At 40.8% G+C, this 25,883-nt stretch overlaps 1 protein-coding gene across 1 annotated transcript in view; it reads left to right on the top strand.

Moving 5' to 3' along the window:
• The window catches only part of LOC126212940 (uncharacterized), a 483,964-nt gene that overhangs the window by 449,620 nt on the left and 8,461 nt on the right, over positions 1–25,883 (top strand). Inside the window, exons 24-25 of the mRNA XM_049940457.1 lie at positions 19,382–19,599; positions 19,867–19,993. Of these exons, the coding sequence (XP_049796414.1) occupies positions 19,382–19,599; positions 19,867–19,993 (345 nt within the window). The remainder of the gene's footprint in view (positions 1–19,381; positions 19,600–19,866; positions 19,994–25,883) is intronic.

The following is a 25,883-nucleotide window of genomic DNA, read 5'->3' as shown; positions in this document are numbered from 1 at the left end:
AACACATGCTTTAGTAGCGCCTCATGATGCAAATGTATGAGGATCGTTTGAAAAGTTCTCGGAATGTATCCTCATGTGTAGCCAAAACGTTTAATGAAAAACCCATGTCACTAGAATGTATGTTCCCCAGTCACATTCTCATCCCTGAAGGACTCTTTTTGTCATCCAACATTTGATTAGGATGATTTCAATAAGTGGACATCCTAATAACCTAGGTGATTAATTTGAAAGTTACTTAGAACATATACTTTGGTAGTGCCTCATGGTGGAAATGTATGAGGGTCGTTTGAAAAGTTCTCGGAATCACCACAAGAGGTCAGCGCTAGCGCAACAATTTTTTCATTGGACTGTTGCCTGTAAGCATGTGCCACGTCAGTGATCTCGAAAGAGAGCTGTGGCGGTGAAGTGGCTGCGTTGTTGTTCCCGCGTAGTGATTTGCGAAGATGGTAAAAATCGAAATTCGAGCAGTGATTAAGTACTTCGTAAAGAAAGGCATGAAGGCAAAGGGCATTCGTGCTGATTTCCAGAATACACAGGGGCACTCTGCTCCTTTACACTGAACTGCTTCCAGGTGGAGAAATGCATTTAAAATTTTTTGGGAGAGCTTTGATCAAGATCCGCACAGTGGTCGGCCAAGATGTGTCACTACTCCAGAAATCATTGCAAAAGTGCACAAAATATTCACGGAGGATCGCCGATTGAAAGTGCGAGAAATTGCTCTTGCTTGTCAGACGTTATCTGAAAGGGTATATCCCATTTTAACTGAAGAATTAGAATAATAAATGAAAAGCACCAGTTTGCTTTTGTTCTACAATATTACTTTTATTGCTAACCGGTTTTCGGCTTACAAGGCCATCTTCAGACATTTATTATTATAATGTTCTTCTACCAAGAGCCGACGGAAGATTCTGTTAATATGAAGAATTAGAAATAAAAAATGTTATCTCCAAGATGGGTGCCGCGAATCTTGACGCTGGATCAAAAACGCGTGAGAATGGACATATATGAGCAATGTTTGGCCAGTTTTAGGAGAAACGAACAAGATTTTTTGCCCCGGTTTGTGACCACAGTTGAAACTTGGATGAACTACTATACCCCAAAGACAAAACAACAGTCAAACCAGTGGAAACATGCTGATTCTCTTCCACCAAAGAAGGCAAAGTCAATTCCTTTGGTGGGAAAGGTCATGGCATCAGTGTTCTGGGATACGAAGGGGATTCTGTTTCTAGATTATCTCCCCACTGTGTAACCAATTACTGGAAAATACTATGCTAACCTTCTGGGCAAACTGCAACAAAGGATACGCGATAAAAAGCCACATTTAGCAAGGAAGAGTGTCATCTTCCATCGAGACAATGCGCGCCCGCACACATGTGCCGTCGCAATGGATAAAATTACACGAACTAAGGTACGAATTGTTGCCACACCCACCTTATTCACCTGACATGGTTCCGTCAGACTTCCATCTCTTCCCAGAACTGCAAAACTACGTATCTTGGTGGACGAAGGTTCACTTCAAACGAAGAACTGATAGCCAGAATTGACACCTATTTTGCAGGCCTGGAGGAAACTCTTTTTCGAGATGGGATCAAAGCACTGGAACATCGTTGGACCAAGTGCATTAATCTACAAAGAGACTACATTCAAAAATAAAATAGTTTCAGTGATGTAAGTATTTTTTTCCTATTCCGTTCTGAGAACTTTTCAAACCACCCTCCTATTACCTCTAATGGCAACCAGAAGAGCAGACCATTTAGATGATTTCCGTCTTGAGACTAGTGCCACTGACTGTTAGGTAGTTCTTGAGACATTGATTCGAAATTAGAGAGTTCAACTAAAAGATACAAGAAGATTTATATATTTAGTAAAGTAGATAAAGTGGCAGCAGTGTCATACCTCGAAGGAAAACTCGAAACATTTAGCTCTGCGCAGGAACATGTAAAAGAAATATGGATTGGCTGTAGGAAAATTGCTCATCAAGCACTACATAGATATGTATCTAACGTAACAGTTTACGATGGGAGGACCCCTTCATGGTATATAGCAGCCATAACGAAACTGACTACTGCACATTAGATGAAATATAAAGTATAGCACTGTAGATAGACATTGTAAATGAAACGTGTGATTATATGTAAAAGCTGTCAGTGGCATCCACAGTATTGTTCAGACAATTGTGAATGACACAGGAACTGAAGGTAAAGGTAGCGAAGCAAAATCAGAAGTGCTAATTGCGCTGACAAAAGTTGCTTAAACTCTGAAAAATTCAGGAGTACTGTCCCAGTTTAATTTTCTCACCACTGCAAAGATGATGGATACCGATACAGATGTTGGTAAGTATTGTTGGGGAATAGCTGATGTCAGAATTGAACATCTCCTCATGATCTGATGGAAGACCTATTAGAATCCGTTCAAATTTGCCGCTAAGTTACTCTCTCGTTTAACCATAGCACGAGGGTAAGTCAATTATTATCCGCAAAGTAGTTCTAAAATTTTATTGTAATCAAATAGGAAACTTACAAGAACATCATTTTTAGACATCGTTGTACAAGCTTCCTGATGCTCGCATAAAAGAAGGTTCTCGGTTGAGCTGCGAGCCAGGAATGCTCCGCTTCTTCCACTGCTTCGTCCGAGACAAATCGACGTCCCTTTAATGCCTGTTTGAGCGGACCAAACAAGTGATAGTCCGAAGGGGCAAGATCGCGACTATATGGAGGATGATCCACTACTTGAAATTTGAGTTTCTGGAGCGTTTCAGCAGTGTGGGCAGCAGTATGCGGACGGGCGTTGTCGTGCAACAACACAACACCTTTTGACAACAATCCTCGGCGTTTGCTTCGAATTGCACGCTTTAGCCTGGCAGTAAGCATCTCACTGTAACGTACATTGTTTATTGTTGTGCCCCTTTCCCCATAATGTTCCAGGACTTGACCCTGTGCGTCCCAACAAATAGTAAGCATCATTTTTCCTGCGGACGGTTGGGTCTTGAACTTTTTCTTGCACAGCGAATTTGGATGTTTCCATTCCATACTCTGTCGTTTACTCTCCGGCTCGTAATGATAGATCCATTTTTCGTCACCAGTAATTATCCTGTCTAAGAAGTTGTCCTCTTCGTTACAATATCGATCCAGATGTCCAAGCACGTTTTGTTTGTGCAACTGTGTGAGTTGTTTTGGGACCCATCTTGCACAAACCTTATGAAACCCAAGTCTGTTGTGGACGATTTCGTAGGCAGAACCGTGACTAATTTGCAGACTATGTGCCACTTCGTCAATAGTTAATCGCTTGCCTAAGACAATCATTTCACGGGAGCGCTCAGTGGTTTCTTCATTTGTGGCGGTAAACGGTCGTCCGGCTCCTTCATGGTGTGTAACACTTGTGCGACCATTTCGGGATTTTTCAATCCATTCTTAGACACTCTGTTGTGGCAAACCACTATTCCTGTACTGTACCGTACGTCTTCGATGAGTTTCGGCCCCTGACACGACTTCCGATCACAAGAAACGGATCGCTGAATGTTGCTCTTCTTTATGCAAACAGACTGTGGAGCAGCCATGATTAACAGCACGGCAGCGATAACGAAACTAACCTAGCAGTTTGAAAATTATAATAAGCAAAGCATGCGCTATCAACCTAAAACGACACTACCACCGAAAGAAACAAAAATATAACTAAATTGCAGATAATAATTGACTTCCCCTCATGTACGGTATACCCAGTGAACAAAAAGTGTGCCCAGATGGAACGAAGCACAAGCCACACTTGTCTAGAAGCAGCTGCCTGAAGTGGTCCAAGAAACCTTCGTCCATCATCTGCGACACCCGTCCGTTGTAAAATCTTATAACAAATTCTGAGCCCAATGACCTCCATCATGCCAACCAGAGAACATCGGTCGATCCCAATTCACGCGTATCCAGGACAACAGTCGGAAAGTCAGGGATCAAAGCAGTCATGTGGATGCTACAAGGGTCACTGCAAAAGAAAGGCACACTATTTTTTTAATCCATCTTTTATTCTACATGTTTGAAAGTTTTACAGTATGCAGATACATCCATTAGGAACAATATTTTTATTTCTCCACATAATTTTCATCCCTCTCAACTGCCTTACGCCATCTTGGAACCAGCGCCTGTATACCCGCATGGTAAAATTCTGGACCAACCTGCTGGAGCCACTGTTTGGCTGCGTGCACAATGCAGTCATCATCTTCAAACCTTGTTCCACGAAGAGAGTCTTTTAGTTTCCCAAAGAGATGCTAGTCACATGGAGCCAGGTCAGGACTGTAAGGCGGGTGTTTCAGTGTTGTCCATCCGAGTTTTGTGATCTTTTCTACATCTACATCTACATCTACATCCATACTCCGCAAGCCACCTGACGGTGTGTAGCGGAGGGTACCCTGAGTACCTCTATCGGTTCTTCCTTCTATTCCAGTCTCGTATTGTTCGTGGAAAGAAGGATTGTCGGTATGCCTCTGTGTGGGCTCGAATCTCTCTGATTTTATCCTCATGGTCTCTTCGCGAGATATACGTAGGAGGGAGCAATATACTGCTTGACTCTTCGATGAAGGTGTTCTCGAAACTTTAACAAAAGCCCGTACCTAGTTACTGAGCGTCTCTCCTGTAGAGTCTTCCACTGGAGTTTATCTATCATCTCCGTAACGCTTTCGCGATTAGTAAATGATCCTGTAACGAAGCGCGCTGCTCTCCGTTGGATCTTCTCTATCTCTTCTATCAACCCTATCTGGTATGGATCCCACACTGCTGAGCAGTATTCAAGCAGTGGGCGGACATGCGTACTGTAACCTACTTCCTTTGTTTTCGGATTGCATTTCCTTAGGATTCTTCCAATGAATCTCAGTCTGGCATCTGCTTTACCGACGATCAACTTTATATGATCATTCCATTTTAAATCACTCCTAATGCGTACTTACAGATAATTTATGGAATTAACTGCTTCCAGTTTCTGACCTGCTATTTTGTAGCTAAATGATAAGGGACCTATCTTTCTATGTATTCGCAGCACATTACACTTGTCTACATTGAGATTCAATTGCCATTCCTTGCACCATGCGTCAATTCGCTGCAGTTCCTTCCACGGTTTTTTGACTGACATGTGGCCGTCCATTGTCGTGCAAACAGCAAAACATCCTGCTTTTGCCGATGTGGTTGAACACGACTCAGTCGAGCTTGAAGTTCCTTCAGTGTCATCACATACGCATCAGAATTTATGGTGGTTCCACTTGGCATGAATCCACATGCAGGAGTCCTTCGGAATCGAAAAACACCATAGCCATAACTTTTCCAGCAGAAGGTGTGGTTTTCAATTTTTTTTCTTGGGTGAATTTGCCTGATGCCACTCCATTGATTGCCTCTTCATGTCTGGTGAAAAATGATGGAGCCAAGTTTCATCACCTGTCACAATTCTTCCAAGAAATTCATCTCCACTATTCTCGCACTGTTCCAAAAGTTCGCTGCATACCGTTTTTCTTGTTTCTTTGTGAGCCACTGTCAACATCCTGGGAACCCACCTGGCACAAACGTATTTTAACGTCAACACTTTCAGTATTCTGCAGACACTTCCTTCCCCTATCCCAGCGTAGCGTGACAGTTCGTTCACTGTGACGCGTCGGTCAGCAGTCACCAATTAGTTAACTGTCTGCACAGTCTGGAGTGTGTGCAGTACGAGGCCTGCCGCTGCGAGGACAATCCTCAATATTGCCGTGCCCGCTTTCATCACGTAACCTGCTTTCCCACCGACTAACTGTACTGCGATCGACAGCAGCATATCCGGACACCTTTTTCAACCCCTTGTGGATGTTTCCCACTGCCTCATTTTCACAGCACAGGAATTCTATGACAGCACTTTGCTTCTGACGAACGTCAAGTGTAGCAGCCATTTTGAAGACATGCTGTGACGGCGCCAATCACGGGAACAGGTTGAACTAAGTTTGAAAACAAGTGGGAAGGATGCATCTACAGACTGTAAAACTTTCACACATGCAGAATGAAAATTGTATTTTTACAAAAATAGTGTGCATTTTTTTTGGAGTGACCCTCGTATATGTCTATAGATCAAAAAACTTTTGACTCAGTACTCCGCCGACGTTTATTAACAAATGTACGATAGCTTAAAAAGATATTTGTCCCCTGATTGAGGATTTCTCGCAGGGAGAGCACAGGTAAAAGATCGTCTGCAGATGTGGAAGTAAGTTGCATGGAAGCGTGTAGAATCCTTGCTGTTGGTATTATTAATAATAATTTTAGTCTATTTGCGGAATTTCTGCTGTTATCTATAATGAAACACTACCTGAAAAACTTTCTAGAATGGTCTTGATGAAGTTTTAAGGTGACACAGAGGTGGACAACTTAGTTTAAATATTTATTAGTGTAAATCTGAGCACTTTTCAAAACGTGGAAAACTAGTACACCCGTAATTGTGATATCAGTCACTCATAGATCATTTGAGTCTTCTCATAAGGCTGCAAGAGTGTAACAATTTGTGGGGATGTAAAATTGAATGGTAATATAGGCATAACATTTCTGCATTGAGACATGTCGCCATCGTCAAGTGCGCTGAAAAAACCTACATAATTGAGGCGCAAGACCGACTGATCCCTGCCTACAGCCTCTAGTCCTGATATCTTTTCACCAGTATGAAAAGGATTGGTCCCTTGCAACAGTTTATTTTCTGCCTCACACAATGTCTCCAAAGTGGACCAGTCTTTCACTTTATTAACTTCTGCGGGTTGTTTAGGCTTACTACACGTATCAAATTTCCACGTAGTTGTACCATTATATACACTCCATGGAACACCCATAGAATCAAACCCTTTAACATTGAATTTACCGAGCACGTTACTAGGAGCATTGCTTATTTTCTTCATGTGAACCTGTTCCTCAAAACATTTCTTCGAAGCACTACCATCAGTAGTAATTCTTTCAAAATTCACATGTAACCTATAAATACTCGGTTATTCTAAATTATGGACCCACTTTCAAAAATTCGCATGTATTCAAGTACAAATCCAAAATGAACAAGCTTTATACCTACAAAAAGACGAAGTTTCTCAAAGTTTTTGGCGGGCGGCGGCGGGAGGGCGGTGATGGTTTCAGAAGCGGCCGGTAGAGTTCTCGCGGCAATGGGGCCGTCATTCCGTTCCCCTGTCACTTGTGAGTGAGATGGCGACTGTGCAGCACAACGTTGTGTGAGTTCGCGAAAAGTGCGTCGCAAATTGCAGTACAACGGGCATTTCGTACCAAATTCTGTATTAAACAACCAACTCACAAAAGTTGGTTTAGGGAATTTAAACAGACTGGGAGTGTGTGCAAAGGAAAAAGCACAGGCCGACCGCGTGTGTCAGAGAAAGTTTTGTGTGCAGTCCCAGTAAGTCTACCAACAGAGCCAGTCGAGAACTTGGAATACCCCAACCAACTGTATGGAGAGATCTGAGACGGCGTTTGCTGCACAAGCGCTACCGATTACAACTTGTGCAGGTTCCCAACCCCCAAAGACAAAGAGAGGCGACTCGCGTTTTGTGGTCATGTGCTGGTAAATGTGGAAGATGACGCATTCCTACAGCGTGTAATTTTTAGCGATAAAGCGACGTTCCACCTTAGTGGAAAATTCAACAGACGGAATGTTCACGTATGGGATTTGGAAAATCCGCATTCACCATTCCAACACGAAAGAGTCTCGCTGCAGATCAACGTGTTCTGTGCCGTATCCCATACTAAGGTTTATGGACCATTTTTCTTTGCGGAAATAACTGTAATGGGGATCAAGTAAGTGCACATATTGGAACAATGGCTGTTACCTTAAGTTATGGAAGATTCCCAGGACTTCATCTTGCAATAGGATGGAGCTTCGCCCCATTGGCACAATGATGTATGAGGCTTTTTGTACGACTCCCTACCTCAGCGCTGGATCCATTGCAAGGGACTCGAGGACCTGACTCTGCACTTCTGACCACCGACATCTCCTGATCCCACACCCTGCGTCTTTCTCTTATGGGGTTACGTGAAGGAAGCTGTTTATGTACCACCCCTGCCAACCACGCTGAACGATCTGTGGAACCAAATCACTTTTGCCGTGCACTCAGCAACAGCAGATAAGCTTTCGTGTGCGTAGGACGAGTTTGGCTGTTGCGTCGCTGTTTGCTATGCAGCCAAAGGTGCCCACATTGAACATGTATAACATTTATCACATTTGTAATTATTAAATAATTATTAAAAACTAATTCATTGAAAATTATTACGAATTATTAAATTAATATCAAACATTATGAAAAAAAGGTTTGAAACTTACTCTTTTCATTGGTATAAAGCTTGTTCATTTAGGATTTGTACCTGAATAAATGCAAAGTTTTGAAAATGAGTAAATCATTTAGAATAACCCTGTACATGTAATTACTTTATTAATTATGACATATTACAAAGTAAAAAATGAGGTAAATACTTAGCATATCTATAGAGAAACATCAGGATCACCCTTGCCATATGTAAATTCCAGATTAAATGAATTAGTAAACTTGGTCCTCCAATTACACAAATGACCAAGAATCAGCAACATTGGGCTAATATTCCTGTGCCACCACATCGGGCAATGACCAGTGACATGTCAGCACATGTCAGTGGCTGAAGAGACGATTGCGTCAGTACCCTGTAGGAGTGAATAGCCTGTAGAAGTGAACTGGAGTTTGTTCTCTACCTTCTTGCTGGAACCGGTGTTGATCATCCTGTAGGAGCTGTAATCTAGAGTGCCCTGCATCCAGAATCAATTGCACTCTGCAGTCTTGATTTGAAACTAGCTAAGATATTATTGCTGTGTTCAGGATCTGGTTTTGGACCTGAGACATTCGCCTCTTGTGGGCAACCAGTCTACTGACTGAGTTACCCAAGCATGACTCAAGACCCGTCCTCTCAACCTCATTTCCACCAGTACCTCATCTCTTGTTTTCCAGACCACAGAAATTGTCCTGCATATCTTGTGGGACAAGCATTCATGGTACACAGTATGTTGTGCTTCAAATGGCTCTGAGCACTATGGGACTTAAATTCTGAGGTCATCAGTTCCCTAGAACTTAGAACTACTTAAACCTAACTAACCTAGGGACATCACACACATCCATGCCAGAGGCAGGTCGCGCAGTTCCAGACTGTAGCGCATAGAACCGCTTGGCCACCCCGGCCAGCAGTATGTTGTGAAGACCTGGCTTAGTCACAGGGTGGAGGCTGATTTCCAGAGTGAATGTTTATCGTCAGGAAGTTTCAGATCAATCATCATTCCGTTTCAGAGTGAAAACTAACTGTGGCTAAGCCTGAATAGCTCTGTCAGTAGAACACTCACCTGTGGAATATAAAGGTACAGGTGTTGTGGGTTGGCAGAGCCACAGTGTTGCTTCTGTCAGCAGGGATGACAACAATGTCTGACACCCTCTCTCATGTCACGATCGGCTGACCTCTCCCTGCCTCGCTGCAGCAGAGTGGCTGTAAGCATCCTGTCCGCTCTGATAAGACCTGGTGCTGGTTCCCCAGCCGTGCTCAGATTGCTGAGGCAGAGATTGTACCTAGCGCCTTTTCTGATAGTCTCTGTAACGATACTGCCCAAGTCTTCCACCATCTGTGCTAAAATCCTGGTGCGTTCGAATGCCGTAGCATAATTCCCAGTGGAACACAAGTCTATGACCATCGACTTGTTAGGATACATTAGTACATTGTGTCGTTCGAGCTAAAGCAGTTATAGTCCTCAGTCACTAAATTTAAGTGTTTTGACCACTTTCAACACTTCTATGAGTCCCTTCATCATAAATTAAGTATTCAAATTGGCCTATAACATAAGTACTAATTAATGGGAAAATATTTATATATAAAAATGTAAGTACTGGCTAACAGTACAAGAAAGAAGCAGTACTTACATGTCACGTATAAGTTAAATATCAAGCAAGGAAGGCTTTAATCAGGAGAATTTCAAAATGCATGGAAGGCGACCCACTATGGGCTGCTCACAACTATAAAGCCACAGGTAGCAACAGACTGAGGCGCCCACGTTAGCAAGTGCACGCAGGTGAACCTTACACCAACAGTGCTATCTAGTGGCTGTAAATATAAGTAGGCTACTTACCATTTAAAATACAGACATCTGGATGTTAATATGAACAGTATTTAGTATATGAATTTACAGGTAAAATTTTATTAGACAACAGCAGACAGGGTAATTTTTTTTATTTAAAAGCATACAAAAACAGTTTGAAGACTGAAAACTGTTTAACAGTACAAAAACAAGCAGTACTTACACCTCGCGTATAAAATAAATTAAAACTGTGACTAAAGCTTTTTCCCTTAATATAGTTTAAAATTGTGACTAAAGCTTTTTTGTACGTGAACTGCAAGTACTGCTTCTCCCCTTGTCTCCCTGTGTGTGAAACCGCCTATTGATGGTCCTTGTGGTCTCTGGAGTGCCAGTTGCACGTCAGATTGATGATAACGACGAATTTAGGTTTGTCAGTGCCTCTCTGACGATTGCTCGGTGCTCAAGTTCTGTCATATCTCTAGGTCGACCACTTCCTCCTTGACACTGTGTTCAGCACTCGTTCACTCACTCTCCAGATAGTGGCACTGCTAATATTCAAATGCTGAGTGATTATCGCCGGTTCCTCCAACTGGTTTCTTTGGGCCAAACTACACGTCTTCTCCGAAATGCTGATACCAGTGAATCTTATCCACACAGCTGTCTATGAGGCAGAGTTACTGTCCAATTGAGTATGGTGAATGAAATTTACAGATACTGTATGGCTCAACAGCGACAAGTTAGCTGTCTATTCTCCCTGGCAGCTGTGGCTTGAAACTGCTCTGCAGAGTTACAGGTTCATCCGCTGGCCTCCAAAAATTACAGCTCGGCATTTTCCGTCCATACGTCTATGAATATCAATTTGCGACTAATTTGTATGACTCCTACGTAGTGTGTCATTTTCTATTGTCTAAGGGTGTTTTCTGGGCTATCATGTCATTGCTGGATGATTTTTTTTTATTTTGAAACCCTAACATCTTAGGCCCTTGTGTGAAGGGCTATTCGCAACTGTAAGTGAATATCTCTCTATATTACTGCCAATAACGGAAGGTGTACTGGTGACTGCAGGAAAACTGACAGATCACTGTGTGCGCTTTGGGATAATAAACCGTGTAGTGGTGACTTGAACAAAATTGACAGATTATTGCCAGGCACTGTAGGATAATAAACTGTGTACTGGTGACTGCAACAAAATTGACAGATTATAGTGAGGCACTAAGCGATAATAAATTGTGGTGACGCTGATAAAATTGACAGATTAATGCATGGTATTATGGGAAAACGCGTTTGATATCGTCTTATAGAAGAAGAAATTTGATAATTTGCAACTCAATCAGACGATATGGCATTTCGACGTTTCCTACACTTATCAATTTATCCGAATACTTTTTATCTATGAGAGATCTGTACTTTCCAGGACGGAAATTTTACCATTGGTCTGTGAAATGTACAAAGGGGAGAAATTGCACCCATTGTAGAAGCAGACATTCGTAGAGTGGATCCGGTAACAGTTGAAATCTGTACAGAAGCAGTAAGAGTATTAGCTCCTAGCAGTAACGTAACTGTGGGCGATAGGAATGCTCCTAAACACCTGAATGAGGACAACAGTATTATCATTCTTCCTGCTGTCAACGGCAATGCAACAGGAGCTATGGAATGTGGCCCACTATCACACTAAGGTTATGGATATATTATTTCTTCAGACATACAGGAAGTGGATTAATTGACCTAGTGACAATATCCTCAGGAGTCTTGGATGGTTAATAAACAAGTCGTCAGTCAAAGAGAGCGTTCAGAAAGATGTGTTGAGTTTAGTCTTGCTGCGATCGAGACATAACGGGAGGAAAAAGTCAGTTTTTATGTGGTACCGCCGCGCGGGATTGCCGAGCGGTCGCAGGCGCTGCAGTCATGGACTGTGCGGCTGGTCCAGCGGAGGTTCGAGTCCTCCCTCGGGCAGGGGTGTGTGTGTTTGTCCTTAGGATAATTTAGGTTCAGTAGCGTGTAAGCTTAGAGACTGAAGACCTTAGCAGTTAAGTCCGATAAGATTCCACACACTTCTGACTATTTTTTGATGTGGAACCGCTGTTTAACTGTCATTCCGCTTCGCGAAGTGTTGGAGCAACTGAATCGGATTTTTCCTGTCAGTATCTCAGAATTCTTTAAGTATTGCCTCACGACCACATTATTCCAATGCGATGATGTGTGGCTATTCGAAGCCCGTTTATCACAGTGATAGCAAAACAACAAAACGGGATATGTGGTTTCGTTACGCGGATGTGTTGTTGCTGTGAAGACATCATAGACTAGAAATAATTTGTTTTCGTGAGCATGTCAATGGTTTTAATCCAAATATTCAATTCAGTATGGAGTAGGAGGTAGATGGATGGGTTCTGGAAAGAAGATGGAATCATGGCTCACACTGTAAAATGAAATCGTATGTCCATCGACCGTTCCTACCCTGGGATTGAAACCATCATCCACGACAAAAAGCGATGTTTTACAGAAACGTCGGTGGATAGAGCGAGGAACATCTGTGAACCAGAGCTACTGGACACATCATTTTAGTATCTCGCCAATGCATTCCTAAATAACGAATATCCGTATGCAGAAATAACAAAGACGTTAAGATAGACATGAAAAGGTCATAACGAAGTACAGGTGTCTGCGTAGTTCAAGGTTTTCCTGACGTTCATAAAATACATTACTGACGGCACAGGAAAGATGGTGAGTAAATGAAATATCGCTGTAATCTGCAAATCCATCCAGAAGATACAGGAACATCTTCATTTGGCCAAGGGTGCTCCCAAACCGCTGCAAATAGCCGGAGTTTGCAGGACATTGGGCAGTTGTGGAGACGTATACTTTGGCACAACTAAAATAGCGGTCGGAAAACAGCTATAACAACACCTGAGCAATTGTAGAAGGGGAGAAACTGACATAGCTGTTCTTACGGAACATGCCTTGTGACAAGAAGACCATGGGACTCGTTTTGGTAACACTCAAGTACTGGCAGCCACAAGCAGATACTATAAAACACCGTAAAGAAAGCCCATAGAAATCGCTAGACACGCTAATAATTTTCATCGGTAAGAGGCCGTTGTGAAACTAAACGCTACCTAGATTCCGGTGCTGAAGAAGATGCTTACCATGGGGTGGTAGTAACAATGGACACGGGCCGAATACAAATGGGGTATTCAAAACATGTGACATCACGAGTCTGTGTGGGAGCAAATGGAGACGAAATTTTGGATCAATTACTAGTTGATATTTCCAAAGAAACTTTCATCCCCCTAACCTGTTATTTACATCTAACTGACAAGTCAAATGGCAGTATTCATAGATTTAGCCATAAATATTTTTTCATACAAGTAAATATTTTCTTAAATATTTTCACCCCCTAAGGGAATGAATTTACAAAAACAGTGAAACACGTTACTTTATATTTCCGACACTAAATCTATTTACAAATTTTCATAATTTCGCTTTGAAAACGTTTTCATAATGAAATAATGTCATAAAACATTTCATCCTCTATTTCACTCCCTTGGGGGGTCAAATTTCCAAAAACACTGAAACACGTACTTTTTTCATTTTTAGCTGAAAGATCAAATACCAATTTTCATACCAGTTGCTTTACAAATGTTTTAATAGTTCCTTACTTATTATTCATATGCAAAACAGCTTTCGTCCCTATTTTACCCCCTTGCCATTTAATTTCCAAAAATGCTGAAGTTAGTACTTTTTAATTCTGTCTGGGAAAATAAATCATAGGTCGATCTTTAAAATTGCCTTAATGGCGATCCATTTTCAAAAAGTTTTTCCTTCCCTGTTTCACCCCTATAGGGGTTAAATTTCCAAAGACAGTGAATTCCTATTTCTCTGTTTTGTAACTGAGAAGTCAAACAGCAGTATTCATACGTTTTGCTTTAAAATGCTTTCACAACGAAATATTGTCATAAAACATTTCACCTCCCTATTTCACCCTCTTAGGGACTCAATTTCCAAAAACAGTGACATGCATATTTTTTTGTTTCTAACAGAGGAGCCAAACACAGATTTTCATAGAATTAGCTTCAAAAATGTTAGCATAATGAAATATTTCCACTCTCATCCCTTATTCCACCCCCATACCAGTTGAATTTCCTAAAACAGTGATACATGTAGTTTTTTGTCTACCCAAGAAGTCAAATGCAAATTTTCATTGGAGAGTGTGACCATAATGAAATATGTCATGAAACACTTAGGTTGCTATTTCAAACCCTATAGGGGTCAAATTTCCAGAAACACTTTTTTACTTGTAACCAAGATGTTAAATACCAGTTTGCCTAGATGTAGCTTTAAAAATACTTTAGTAGTTCTTTTACAATTATTTATTTTCAAAAACTGTTTCACCTAGCATTTCAACCCCATATGTGGTTACATTTTCAATAATGCTAAGAAACGTATTTCTTCATTTCTGACCAAGAAACCAAATACCAGTTTTCATAGATCTGGCGTCAAAATTGCGTTAATAGAAAATAATTTCAAAAACATATCTGTCCCTTTTTCACTCCCTTAGTAGTGGAAATTCGAAAAATACCTTCTTAAGCGATGTCTACAGTATAAAATCATCATCCTCTATAAATTTCAAGTTTCTGTCCTTAGAGGTTTGGTCTGTTCGATAATGAGTCAGTGAGTGAGTGGGCCAGACGAAACATGGCCCTTTATATACAGAGGTTAGAAGAATAATATTACAGTAATTGTGACCAGTTTGTGACCTCTCATTATAAAAGTGACACATTACCACATAAACTGTTGACAGAATTCATGAGTGCGATAGTGTCTGATTTTACAGTATGAAGTAGTTGCATTTAAATTACATAACAAATGTCCAGACAAGAAAATGAACCCTCTTGCCCTCTAGATACTTGTTTTTAGATAAAAAAAGTCTTACATTTAATATTCACACTCCCACAGATATTTAATACAACCTTTGTGAATGACCTTTTACATACATATTCATTTAAAGTAAATCTAATCATTAAATCTAAACAATCAATACCTGGTACAATTAGACGAGGAACTATGATGGCCTTCTTATTACCTGTAGCTTGTGGAGGATTTATGATTGTGGCACATATGCGTATTTGACTTTTATGAAATATTCTGTAACTTTTGAGAGACATAGAGAATTTGGAACGTGGCCTGTTGTAGTCTGTGCTGACATTGTCACTTTTTGTTAAATAATTCATATGCTGTGATTATTTCAGTGGTTTAAGTGTTATTAATTTCTGTTGTACTGTGTAGTATTCATAATTAACTGTTGTAACTTGCTTATCATTGAATCATGCATGAAGTTAGAATGCGCTCACCTAACAGCTGCAATTTTTATGCTGTATTTGCTTTTATGTTAGCTTGTTAATGAGGCCTGTAACATAGTTCCCATGGAAAAGCAATATCCATCGTATGTTTTCGTTCACTGTAGTCGCAATTGTGTTTGCTCCAACCGAAACATGGCCCTTTATATACAGAGGTTAGATGAATAATATTACAGTAATTGTGACCAGTTTGTGACCTCTCATTATAAAAGTGACACATTACCACATAAACTGTTGACAGAATTCATGAGTGCGATAGTGTCTGATTTTACAGTATGAAGTAGTTGCATTTAAATTACATAACAAATGTCCAGACAAGAATATGAACCTTCTTGCCCTCTAGAAACTTGTTTTTGGATACAAATGTCTTACACTTAATATTCACACTCCCACAGCAATTTAATACAACTTTTGTTAATGACCTATTACATACATATTCATTTAAAGTAACCGCTTCACCAATGCCTGTTTGGACCCACCAGTAAAATTACCACATCCAGCAGCACTCTGTGCTAGTGTAGCGAGCCCTTCTCAGCCACCAACTAAACACATAGTCAATGCCGCCTCTGTTAGCTGAAGGCTCCATGAGGCAACTACCCATAATATCACAATTCTGAACTAAGAAAACCGCATTCCTGATGCAGTTGTCACATTTCTCAGTATATTATGTGAGACATTACACGAAATAAACGAAAAGAAGTACTTTAGAGTCACTGTAAGTGTAGAGTTCCAATGTAACTTAGTTTAAGATACAATATACACTCGAAATACATTGTGGAGAATGAAAATGCTAATACAAGTGAAGATTTTCCTTAACTGAATAACTTCGTAATTTTTGAATATATTTGGTTTTTATGGAAATTGTGTTTCTCTTTAATATTGAATGATAAATTAGTCTGAAATATATTTAGGGTGTACATTTCATACTTTACAACTTTTCTATGTATAGAAAGTTGTTACATGCTAAATAGCTTCCTCTGTGAATTATCAGAGTGATCAATGGATACAGTATAACTAATGAAAATAAAAAAAATTAACAATTATTTAGGAATAAAGGTGATGACTCAGCGAAAGGCAGAAGTGCTTTTTCGTCGATAGGGACACAAACAAATGGTAGGGAACTCGGCTAGCATCTTGAATGCACATCCTTTTTCTAGCTGAAAGAAAAAAAAACATGCACACAAATACAAATACACTCACTCACTCACCTGCACATGCCTGTGTCTCTACATTGTTAGAGGTGTGCAGTAGGGTGGAGTGAGGGATGGAGAGAGGCCAGAGGCAGGGAGTGGTTGGGGAGTGCCAAGTGACTTGTGGGAGAATGGCAAGGCGTCTGTGAGATACCTAGGGGTGCAGATAGAGGGGCAGGTGGGAGAAGGCTGAGCACACTGTTTCGTGGACTAGGGAGAAAGATAACAGTACATAATTAGCTGATGTGGGGACAGGTTGGGTGGGGGTTCTGGGACATGGGATGGTGTACCTCTCTCTCTCTCTCTCTCTCTCTCTCTCTCTCTCTCTCTCTCACACACACACACACACACACACAATTGGGTAGTGGGTGGGGGGTTGAGGCACAAGTTGCCTTAGTTAGAGTATCAAAGGATATGCTGTAAGGATAGCTCCCAAATGTGCATTTCAGTAAAGCTAGTGGTGATAGGATACAGATGGCATGGGTTGTGAAGAAGCCATATGTTGTGCTCTGATGCATGTTGTGCCTCTGGCTGCTCTACCTTGGTTTTGGCAACAGTTTGGCGGCGGCCAGTCATTCTAGTTGACAGCTGGTTGGTTGTCATACCAATGTAACACGCTGTGCAGTGGTTGCAGCGGAGTTTGTATGTAACATGGCTGCTTTCACAAGTGGTCTGGCCTCTCATGGGCTAGGATAAACCTCTGACAGTACTGCAGTAAGCTGTAGTCAGTGAGTGGATTAGCCAGGTCTTGCATCTGGACCTTTCACAGCAGTATAATCCCTGTGGCAGAGGATTAGGGATGGGAGTGGCAAAGGAATGGGTTAGGATTTTGTGGAGATTGGGTAGGTGGTGGAAAACCACTTTGGGAAGCCCAATTCAGCCACTCAGCCCGGCCTACCCAAGTCCCATAACAGGCTTATCCTACCGTATCTGAGCCTGGGCCAGCTGCGAAAGTAGCCATGTTGTATACCAGCTCTGTTGCAGACAGTACACAGCGTGTTACATTGGTCTGATAACACAGCAGCTGTCAAATAGAATGAATGGCCACCACCAGACTGTCAGCAAAAACTGGCTGGACCACCCAGTGCTACAACATGCGAGGTTTCAATGACAACTTCACAACCCATGCCATCTGGATCCTCCCCGCCACCACCATATTCTCTATGAAGATGGGAGCTATCCTTACAGCACGTTTTTTGCTCCTGCAATCTTCAGGTCGAAAGCTAAGGTAACTCGCTGCCCCTCCACCTGCACCCAGTAGTGTGTGCGTGTGTGTGTGTGTGTGTGTGTGTGTAAGTGTTGGTGTGCGTGCGTGCGTGTGTGTGTGTGTGTGTGTGTGTGTGTGTGTGTGTGTGTGTGTGCTTTCCCCCACCCAGTACCCCTACATCAACTAAACGTGTGCGGTTATCTTACTCCCTAGTCTAGGAAATCATGTGGCCAGCCTTGTGACACCAGCTGCCTTACCTGCACCCCTAGGTAGCCCACAGACGTCTCCCCACTCTCCCACAAGCCGCTAGATGCTTCCCCAAACTTCCTCCCAGCCTCCCACTTCTCTCCACCCCTCACCCAACCCCATACCCCCACCACACCCCAGTATACTTACTGTAGGCCAGCAAAGAGCTGGCAGTCGATTGAGCATTATGTAGGGAGACATCTGTGCACATTTGTGTTGTGCACTCATGTGGATGTTTTTCCTAGAGCTAGAAAAAGGAAGTGCATTTCTTAAGCCATCCCAGTACTGTACCCTTTGTTTGTGTGCCTATCGACAATGCAGCGCTTCTGCCATTCGATGAGTTGTCTCCTTTATTCCTAAGTAATCTGTAGTTTTCAAGCAGAACATCCTGTACATTACTATTAAAATTTTAAAAAGGTAGTGTTTCTCTTCTGTTCTTTAATGAAACAGTCAAATATGTTGTGTGTAGCCAATCAATTGTTTTTTATGGTGTACATGCAAGGGGAAAGCAGTCTCGATAATATCCAGCTACTAATGTAAACAGGCACTAAATACTTTATTCAGATTATTATTCCAAAGAACAAAGATGGATATAATCAAAAAGATTATCATGATCATAATCACAGTCTTTCAGATCCAGAAAACTCATGGCTTGTAGTGTACATCAACTTTCTATACGTGGTACCTGTAGGTGGATAAAAAATATATTTTAGTTTCACAAATTTATTTTGAAATTATTCAGTGCATCATATAGACAGACAAGTCTTATCATTTCTTATTAGTGTTCTTGAGGAATATAATTTCATATATTTCTATAATTTATAATTTTCTTCCGTGTAAATTTTTTTTATGGAAATATAGAAACATCTCACTTTCTAGTCCATACGCTATTCTTCGCATGAGTTTTTAATTTTACATAATTGCCCATAACTTAATGTAAAAAATGTGTCACCAAATCATATTTCACTTCAAAGCAAGGTAGCATTTTTTTCTGACATGGCTCCTTCAATTCTGCACTTTAAATATAAAAATAATGTACATCTGACACTAACAGTTCTTTGTTAATGAGACTTTTCTCTGCTTATTCCGCTCACTCTCCTTTTGTTTCTGTCTCAGGTCATCGTATATTCATATCTGGTGTAAAGAACACTACAACAACATTAAAGATGTTCTGTGTCAAAATTCATCTTCTCCAGGCCTCGTTGTAAACTTATTCATTGATATTCTATGCAGCGCTGTGTGTGCACAACAAAAAAACATAAGCCTCCATTTGGAATGGTTTCTTATTATTCTCATGCAAATGTATTCGTTCTCAGGTTACAGGTTTGTCAGCTGCCAGGACATACTCCGTGGCCGTATCTGCGAAGACAGTGACTCTGGGTGATGAATCGCGGATAATGGGCCACACTTATCCTCCAAAAGCAATTTTGCCACAGAACGCACTCACAGTAGTTAACACAGAAAGTGGTAGCTACAGCTCTGATGTAGTTACCTTGCAGATTCATGCTGCTGACAGGATTAGTGGTGTCAACAGGTAACAAGGAAAGAATAATCTATGGATTGCTTTCTGCACTACCAAATAATATTTGTAGATGATGCCATAGTTCTTCTGACATGAGGCGTATTGTTTTCTCACATGAAATCTGAATTAAACATAATGCAGCTTATAAAATATTACACAGACTGTACTTTTCAATATTATGCTAAAATCGTAAGTTTGACAATGGAAAAAGTTTGGTAACTTTCGTATTTCTAATGTAATATGAGAAATGTAACTTTCGATTTCTCTTACTCCCTACAGGACATACATCCTCCTTTACCTGGCCAGAGACTCAAGTACGCAGCAGCCATTTAAAGACAACGAGTTAGCTACTTTATTGCAGTCAAGATTTATTGAAAATTATCATCTCATATCAGAGTACACACAGGTAGGTGATTTTCCATTTGCCTGCTGTTATGAATGGCTGCCCATGTTTGAATTATACGCATTAGGCATAATTTCCAAAATACATTTCCAAAGAACGTCTTTACTTCTCAAATCTTTCTGAAATATATGAAAAAAAGAATAAAGAAAGGATGCACCATCACTGATAACGAGAAGAAATAGAAGTTTCAAATACATAACAAAACATAATTACTTAAAAGTCGGTTTTAAAAGCTACTTTTGTGAACATGATGGTAAGTTAGTTACTTTAACATTTCTGAGACGAATGTACCCAGATAAAGACAATCACATGTGATGTGTCACTGGTATTTTGATATAGATGAGTTAGTTCAATTCCTAGTAGTTTCTAGATACATGCTGGCCTGGCAGTAATAGGTGCACACGTTGCAACATATTTCTGTGGATCCATGTCTATGTCAAGTCCCAAACTTATCTGTGATGTGTCCTGTTGAAAAGTATGACACTGAATATGGAAATCTGCTTGTGCCATGAGAACTTTGAATTCAGTGCTCTTCTTGGTGTCATTTTATAGAAGTAGTTTTATACTTCAACAGTATCTTGTTCTCTCCCTTCTATTGAATCTCCACGATAACACTAAAGCAAATTTATACTGTACAAGCACACATTACAGCCATCAGCACTGTATTCTGTAGTAAATTACTAGTGATTATAAATATCAGAGCACCAACGTCTTACAAGAAATAGGGCAGAACCAAATGTAGTCTACGATACATTAGAAAAGAAACTAGCTTTGTATCTCAGAAAGCTTCTGAAAAACATATAGTTGCATGCAGAACTTAAACAAACGTCTGTCTGTTAAAAGTTTTCAGCAGTAACAAGAATTAGGCAGGCAGCTGTAATTCAGTTATTATAAAATATCCGCTATCCTAATGTATCAAAGTAATTGAAATATAACTATGGAATCAGTTACTTACACTGATAGATTACAGTTATGAAACCCTGCCTGTTTGAACACTTGAGATCATGGCTGCAAACATGTTACGTGTTAATGGATATAGGTAAGCTCTGTGGAGCAGACATGTGGAACAGAGGAACTGTTGCCTCAACGAAAAACTCACCAATATTTAAAAACACACTTTGCTGGAAACGGTAGAAAGGAAGTCATGCTGAATCCTTTACAACTGTGTCCATATTGTGAACATCTTATGTAGAAAACTTTAACCCATTGTCTAACCACCTTGAAGATATCATTAAAAATGAGTGACTGCTATTAATTTTAATATACAGCTACTAAAAAGTCTCCTCCAATTAGACTTCATTGAAATCAATAATATTATGAGTTGTCCGTCTAGTGTAAACTTTTAAAGGAGGACACTCAAAGATATCCTCTAAAGAGTCTTTATAGACATATCATTATTTTAACAGTCTTCTGAAAGTCACTCTCAATTTAATAACACTTCAGTTACAGGCGTAATGTTTGCTTCATCGCTTGTAAATCTCGGATTCATAATTTACTGAAAGTACATATTTTTTGTGCACGACATTCTAATGAAAAGAATTTTTTGTGCGGTTCGAATGAGAATCTGGGAGTACAGCTACTTAAATCAATATGTGTTTTGTCCACAACACAATCGTCACTGTTGTAGATTCTCATCACAGTCTTTACTGTCCGACTCCAGTAGCTGAATGGTCAGCATGATGGATTGTCAATCCTCTGGGCCGCAGTTCGATTCCCAGTTTGGTCAGGGAATTTTCTACGCCCACGGATTGAATCGAGTGTGGAATTGGTCAAACCGAATGAAGCCCTATCCTCACTTACAGCATTCCACTGTCTATGTAGTTCTATAATATTTGCCTTCATTTCAGCCATTTTTAGAACAAAGACTGCACAGCTTCCCACGTGGTAACCCCCTATGTTTCTCATTCTGGCACTGTGGAATATCTATGTAACAATTACAACAGAGAAACGAAACAGCAACAACAATGGTATCAACAACCACAACAACAAAAACATAGGCAACTGCAATGTTAAAACATTACTTCTAATTCTTATGTGTAATACTGAGAAATCTTGCCTCAGTTTACTGTTTCACATAAGGAACAAATTTTTGTCATATTTAACACTTAACTGATGCTAGCTCTGTGCACAGTGTACTCTGTCCCATTAAGTTGTACTGTGTGCGTCTTACGGGACTCATGCTAGCGTAATCATCAACATTTTTCCAAAACTGTAACAAGTCGACAGGTTCCTCTGGCTTAACGAAGTGTGCCATACAGCGCTGCCATTTGCCAGTCATAACGCTTGCATGCGGAACATGAGAGATATACAGTAATACAGTGCAGTCAATCCAGTCAGCCTTATCTAATTCGATGCTGTATGCTGCAGCTGGAGACGAGGTCTTTGATTCAGCTGTAGGAGTGACAAGAAGGCTTCTGACTCAATTTTCTAAGGTCAATCGTGATTGAGCTTCATGGAGGATGGTGGGTCCAGGCTCCTAGTGGTCAGGAAGGCCTTCAGCTCTCCATCTGGGATTTGGCTACGGCGGGGTGGTGCGTAGGTTCTAGGTTGTTGCCCAACAGTTTGCCAGTGGCAGCCATACCATCGGTATATTTATTCCACTCCCAGAAACCGACGCTCGTGGTGCTGCTTGGTTGCAGTGAGCACTCCCGTGCTGCAGGCTGGCCTCGTTTGGTGAAATGTGGCTAAGTCCGTAAGTGTGCTGCCATCGTGGCTGGCGGTCAGCGTTGTCCCGTCTAGCACACATTAGGTTAAGGTACACAGTCTGACAGTGGGGTCCGACTGACTTGGGTCCTGGGTTCGGCAGCACAGGGCTTCCAGTAAAGGAGGCTGCTACAGCTGGAATTTGTACACACCTTAGTGAGAGGTTGTAGCGAAACAAGGGCTGTATCGTTTGAGAGATGCAGAGACGAGTGATTGTGCCGGGACTCAACCCAGTTCACTGCGAGAAGCGCCACGTCACCGTAAAGCGTCTGCGCGTAGCACACAAGTATTGCGTCATAATTAAGAACGAAATTAAAAGTTAAAACTGCCGTTTTCAAACTTTTTTCAAGATATATGTTAATGTAATCATGTTTTAAACGCCAAGTGTGTGGGTGAAAAGATCAGTAGTTATCATAAATACACCGTTTTAAGAAAAAATTAAATGGCGCTAAATAATAAAGCTATGAAGCAAGAAATTGGTCATAATTAATTGGTGGAAGTCTAAATTTGATTAAATAAAAATTGTGGTCAGAATCCACGTTTTTAAGAAAAATTGAAGGCGCTAAATATTATACTTAGAAATGTACAAATTTGTGTAAGGTTTGAGTTCAACTTAAAAATAATAATTACGTGACCACATTTACTGCTAATAGTTGTCGAATAATTTAATGAAAACTAAATTTGTAACTGAAACATACCCGTTTGTAGCAGATTAAGTATCTGTAATTGTAATGCTAGAAAATTTTGTTTACAGCACATGATAAAACCTATTAAATAATGAAGATATAACAAATTTTAGGACCGTACTGGTAATAACAACCAGTACAAGGTCTCTTAAGGTTATAGTTCAGTGGGAAGGATCTGCTGTCAGTTCCGCTCTAAAAATTGTAGAAGGCGAAGTTTTTAAGCAATCGAGCTGAAAATTTTTCTGTAATTTCAATCAACGTGCCTACATGCAGGCAAATATGAAGATGTCCTAAATCAATTCATAATTAGGTTATTAAAGATTATGTGTCAGAGAAAGCGGCCGTTTAGAGACTGCTGCTGTGTGCATAGGGCGGATGACAGCAGGTGTTCCCTCGGCCGTCCGCTGCGCCACGTATACAAATACAGCCTGAGAGGCTTCACTTCGCACCCAGCCACTGTACGAACCACGTCACTCAAATGCCGTATTGCGCGCTGCCTCGGATGACGTCAAAGACGGGCTGTTGTTAACGCTGATTTTCTGTAATAATTGGTAGTGGACTCGCGAGGACTGTACACCGTCCTGGATCGCTTAGATTGTCGCCAATGTAATTGTTAGTGTGCCGTCCGTGATATTTACAAATTGGCGTGGCAAATAGGGAAATTATCTTCCACTTTTGTGGCGAGCATTTAATTTAATTAAGTATCAGTAGTCAGGGCGAAAGACAATATGGTAGCAATTTACCACAGAGCTCGCCTCTGAAATGCTAATAGTGCTGTTTAGGAAACAAAGATCTACTGTCAGTATGAACATAATGGCATTGACAATGTTATGTGTGTGAAACTTTACCAAATATAAGTATAAACTAGAACTCTAAAATTTCATTTATGATGATAGTCCCGATCCCGCTTAGCAAAAAGAGAATAGATACACTTCTTTCAGTGGGCTGCACAAGAATGTGGATGTGCAGGCTGGAAACTATGGTCAGTATGTTCTCCATCGCTTTCTGGCCACCACAAGAATAGTTGCCAGGCTCTCGTAAAAAGGCGTCTAATCAGTTTATATAATTCCCATCATTACCCGCCGCCCCGCAAGGTGTACTGACGTGTGCTCAGCCACATCGATTGTGGATAATGACTGAAGCTGTATATGGCTACTCACGGGTGATGTGCTTGTATATCTGAAAGTTGTACTCGCAGAAAATTTCGTGAAATGTACAGCCATGATGAAAAATAATAGGAAACAGAAACAGCCACGAAATTACTTGGAGTTTGCCTACAGGGTGATCTTAAATTGAACACCCGCACAAAACGTGTCGATGCCAGGAAGATTCTTTGAAAGATCACAAGCAAAATTATTTGATGTGTGGAAGAGGTAATTTACAAAAAGGTTAAGCAGTCAGGTCCATATTGACGCAAATTATTTTTAGCGTTGGTGACAATGTAGTCTTGTCAGAGAGGTTTGATTTCTACATTCTTAGTTTTCACACTTCATTGTTAGCATTCCCATTGTGTTTGTGACAGTGTGTATTATAGGTAGTGGTTCAACAACAGAAATGTAGCATACTGATGTGAAGTAAGTACTGTTATATGAAGGAGTTCTTTGTTTTTCCGGGTGAAACTGTTTGCAGTAGATCTAAATATGTGTATTGTGGGTTTGGTTTGAAAGAAGTTGTTATCCATCGATTTACATTCTGTTTACAAACTGAGTTTTTCAGTCAGGTCCATGTGCACAGACTGGGCAGCTGGCAGGGTAAAAAATGACTTCGCTTCTTATCTCTCTTTTGTTTCGTAACAGGGGTATCGCGGAATGTTTGCAACCAGGTCTGACTGAGCAGGATGTCCGAGACATCCTGTCCCCCCAGACAGTTGGAACGTACACAGTCCCCCTGATCCAGCAGTTCCGCCGGATGGGGACTCAGATGCAGATGATGACTATGAAGGGGGAAAACCAGACAGTCTCAACCATCGGCGACTCCAGGCCAAAGCTTAAATTAAGTCTGATAGATTCAAAAACAGAAGCAGATTTGAGAAATTCGGAAATAAGCAGAAAACCTGTATTTATACTTATGGTGCACTAACTTCTAAACTGGAACTTTTTCCTGACTGAAGCTCGTGCACATGTGTTGACAAGTGTAGTGGGGAGTTACTCTTTCATGATGATCTCACACAATTCCTAGTCGAAGAGTCAAACACCTGCACACCTTCTAAGAACTTCCCAAATCCTCACACAGCGTCTCAGGAAATAATGTGTTTCCTCAGCATCGTCATCCTAATTAGTTGTAACCGTCTCGTCAGTAAGAGGCTACACAGCGTTTCCAGTGTGGACACAAGGTACGAGCTTGTATGGAATTCGATGAGAAGGACAAATACTCAGATACCTACACTGTAGTGAAAGTAATAAATTTGCTGGAAAGGTCAAGTTGTGGTAAAACAGATCCTTTACTGAAAGAGTAAGAGACAAATGTAATAAACTCTTTGTTTCTCAGCATCAGCCTTGTGAGGA

This window comes from Schistocerca nitens, chromosome 11 (genome assembly GCF_023898315.1).
Source record: "Schistocerca nitens isolate TAMUIC-IGC-003100 chromosome 11, iqSchNite1.1, whole genome shotgun sequence".
NCBI lineage: Eukaryota > Metazoa > Arthropoda > Insecta > Orthoptera > Acrididae > Schistocerca > Schistocerca nitens.
The sequence above is the reverse complement of the archived record's forward strand: the minus strand, read 5'-3'. Positions and strand labels throughout refer to the sequence as shown.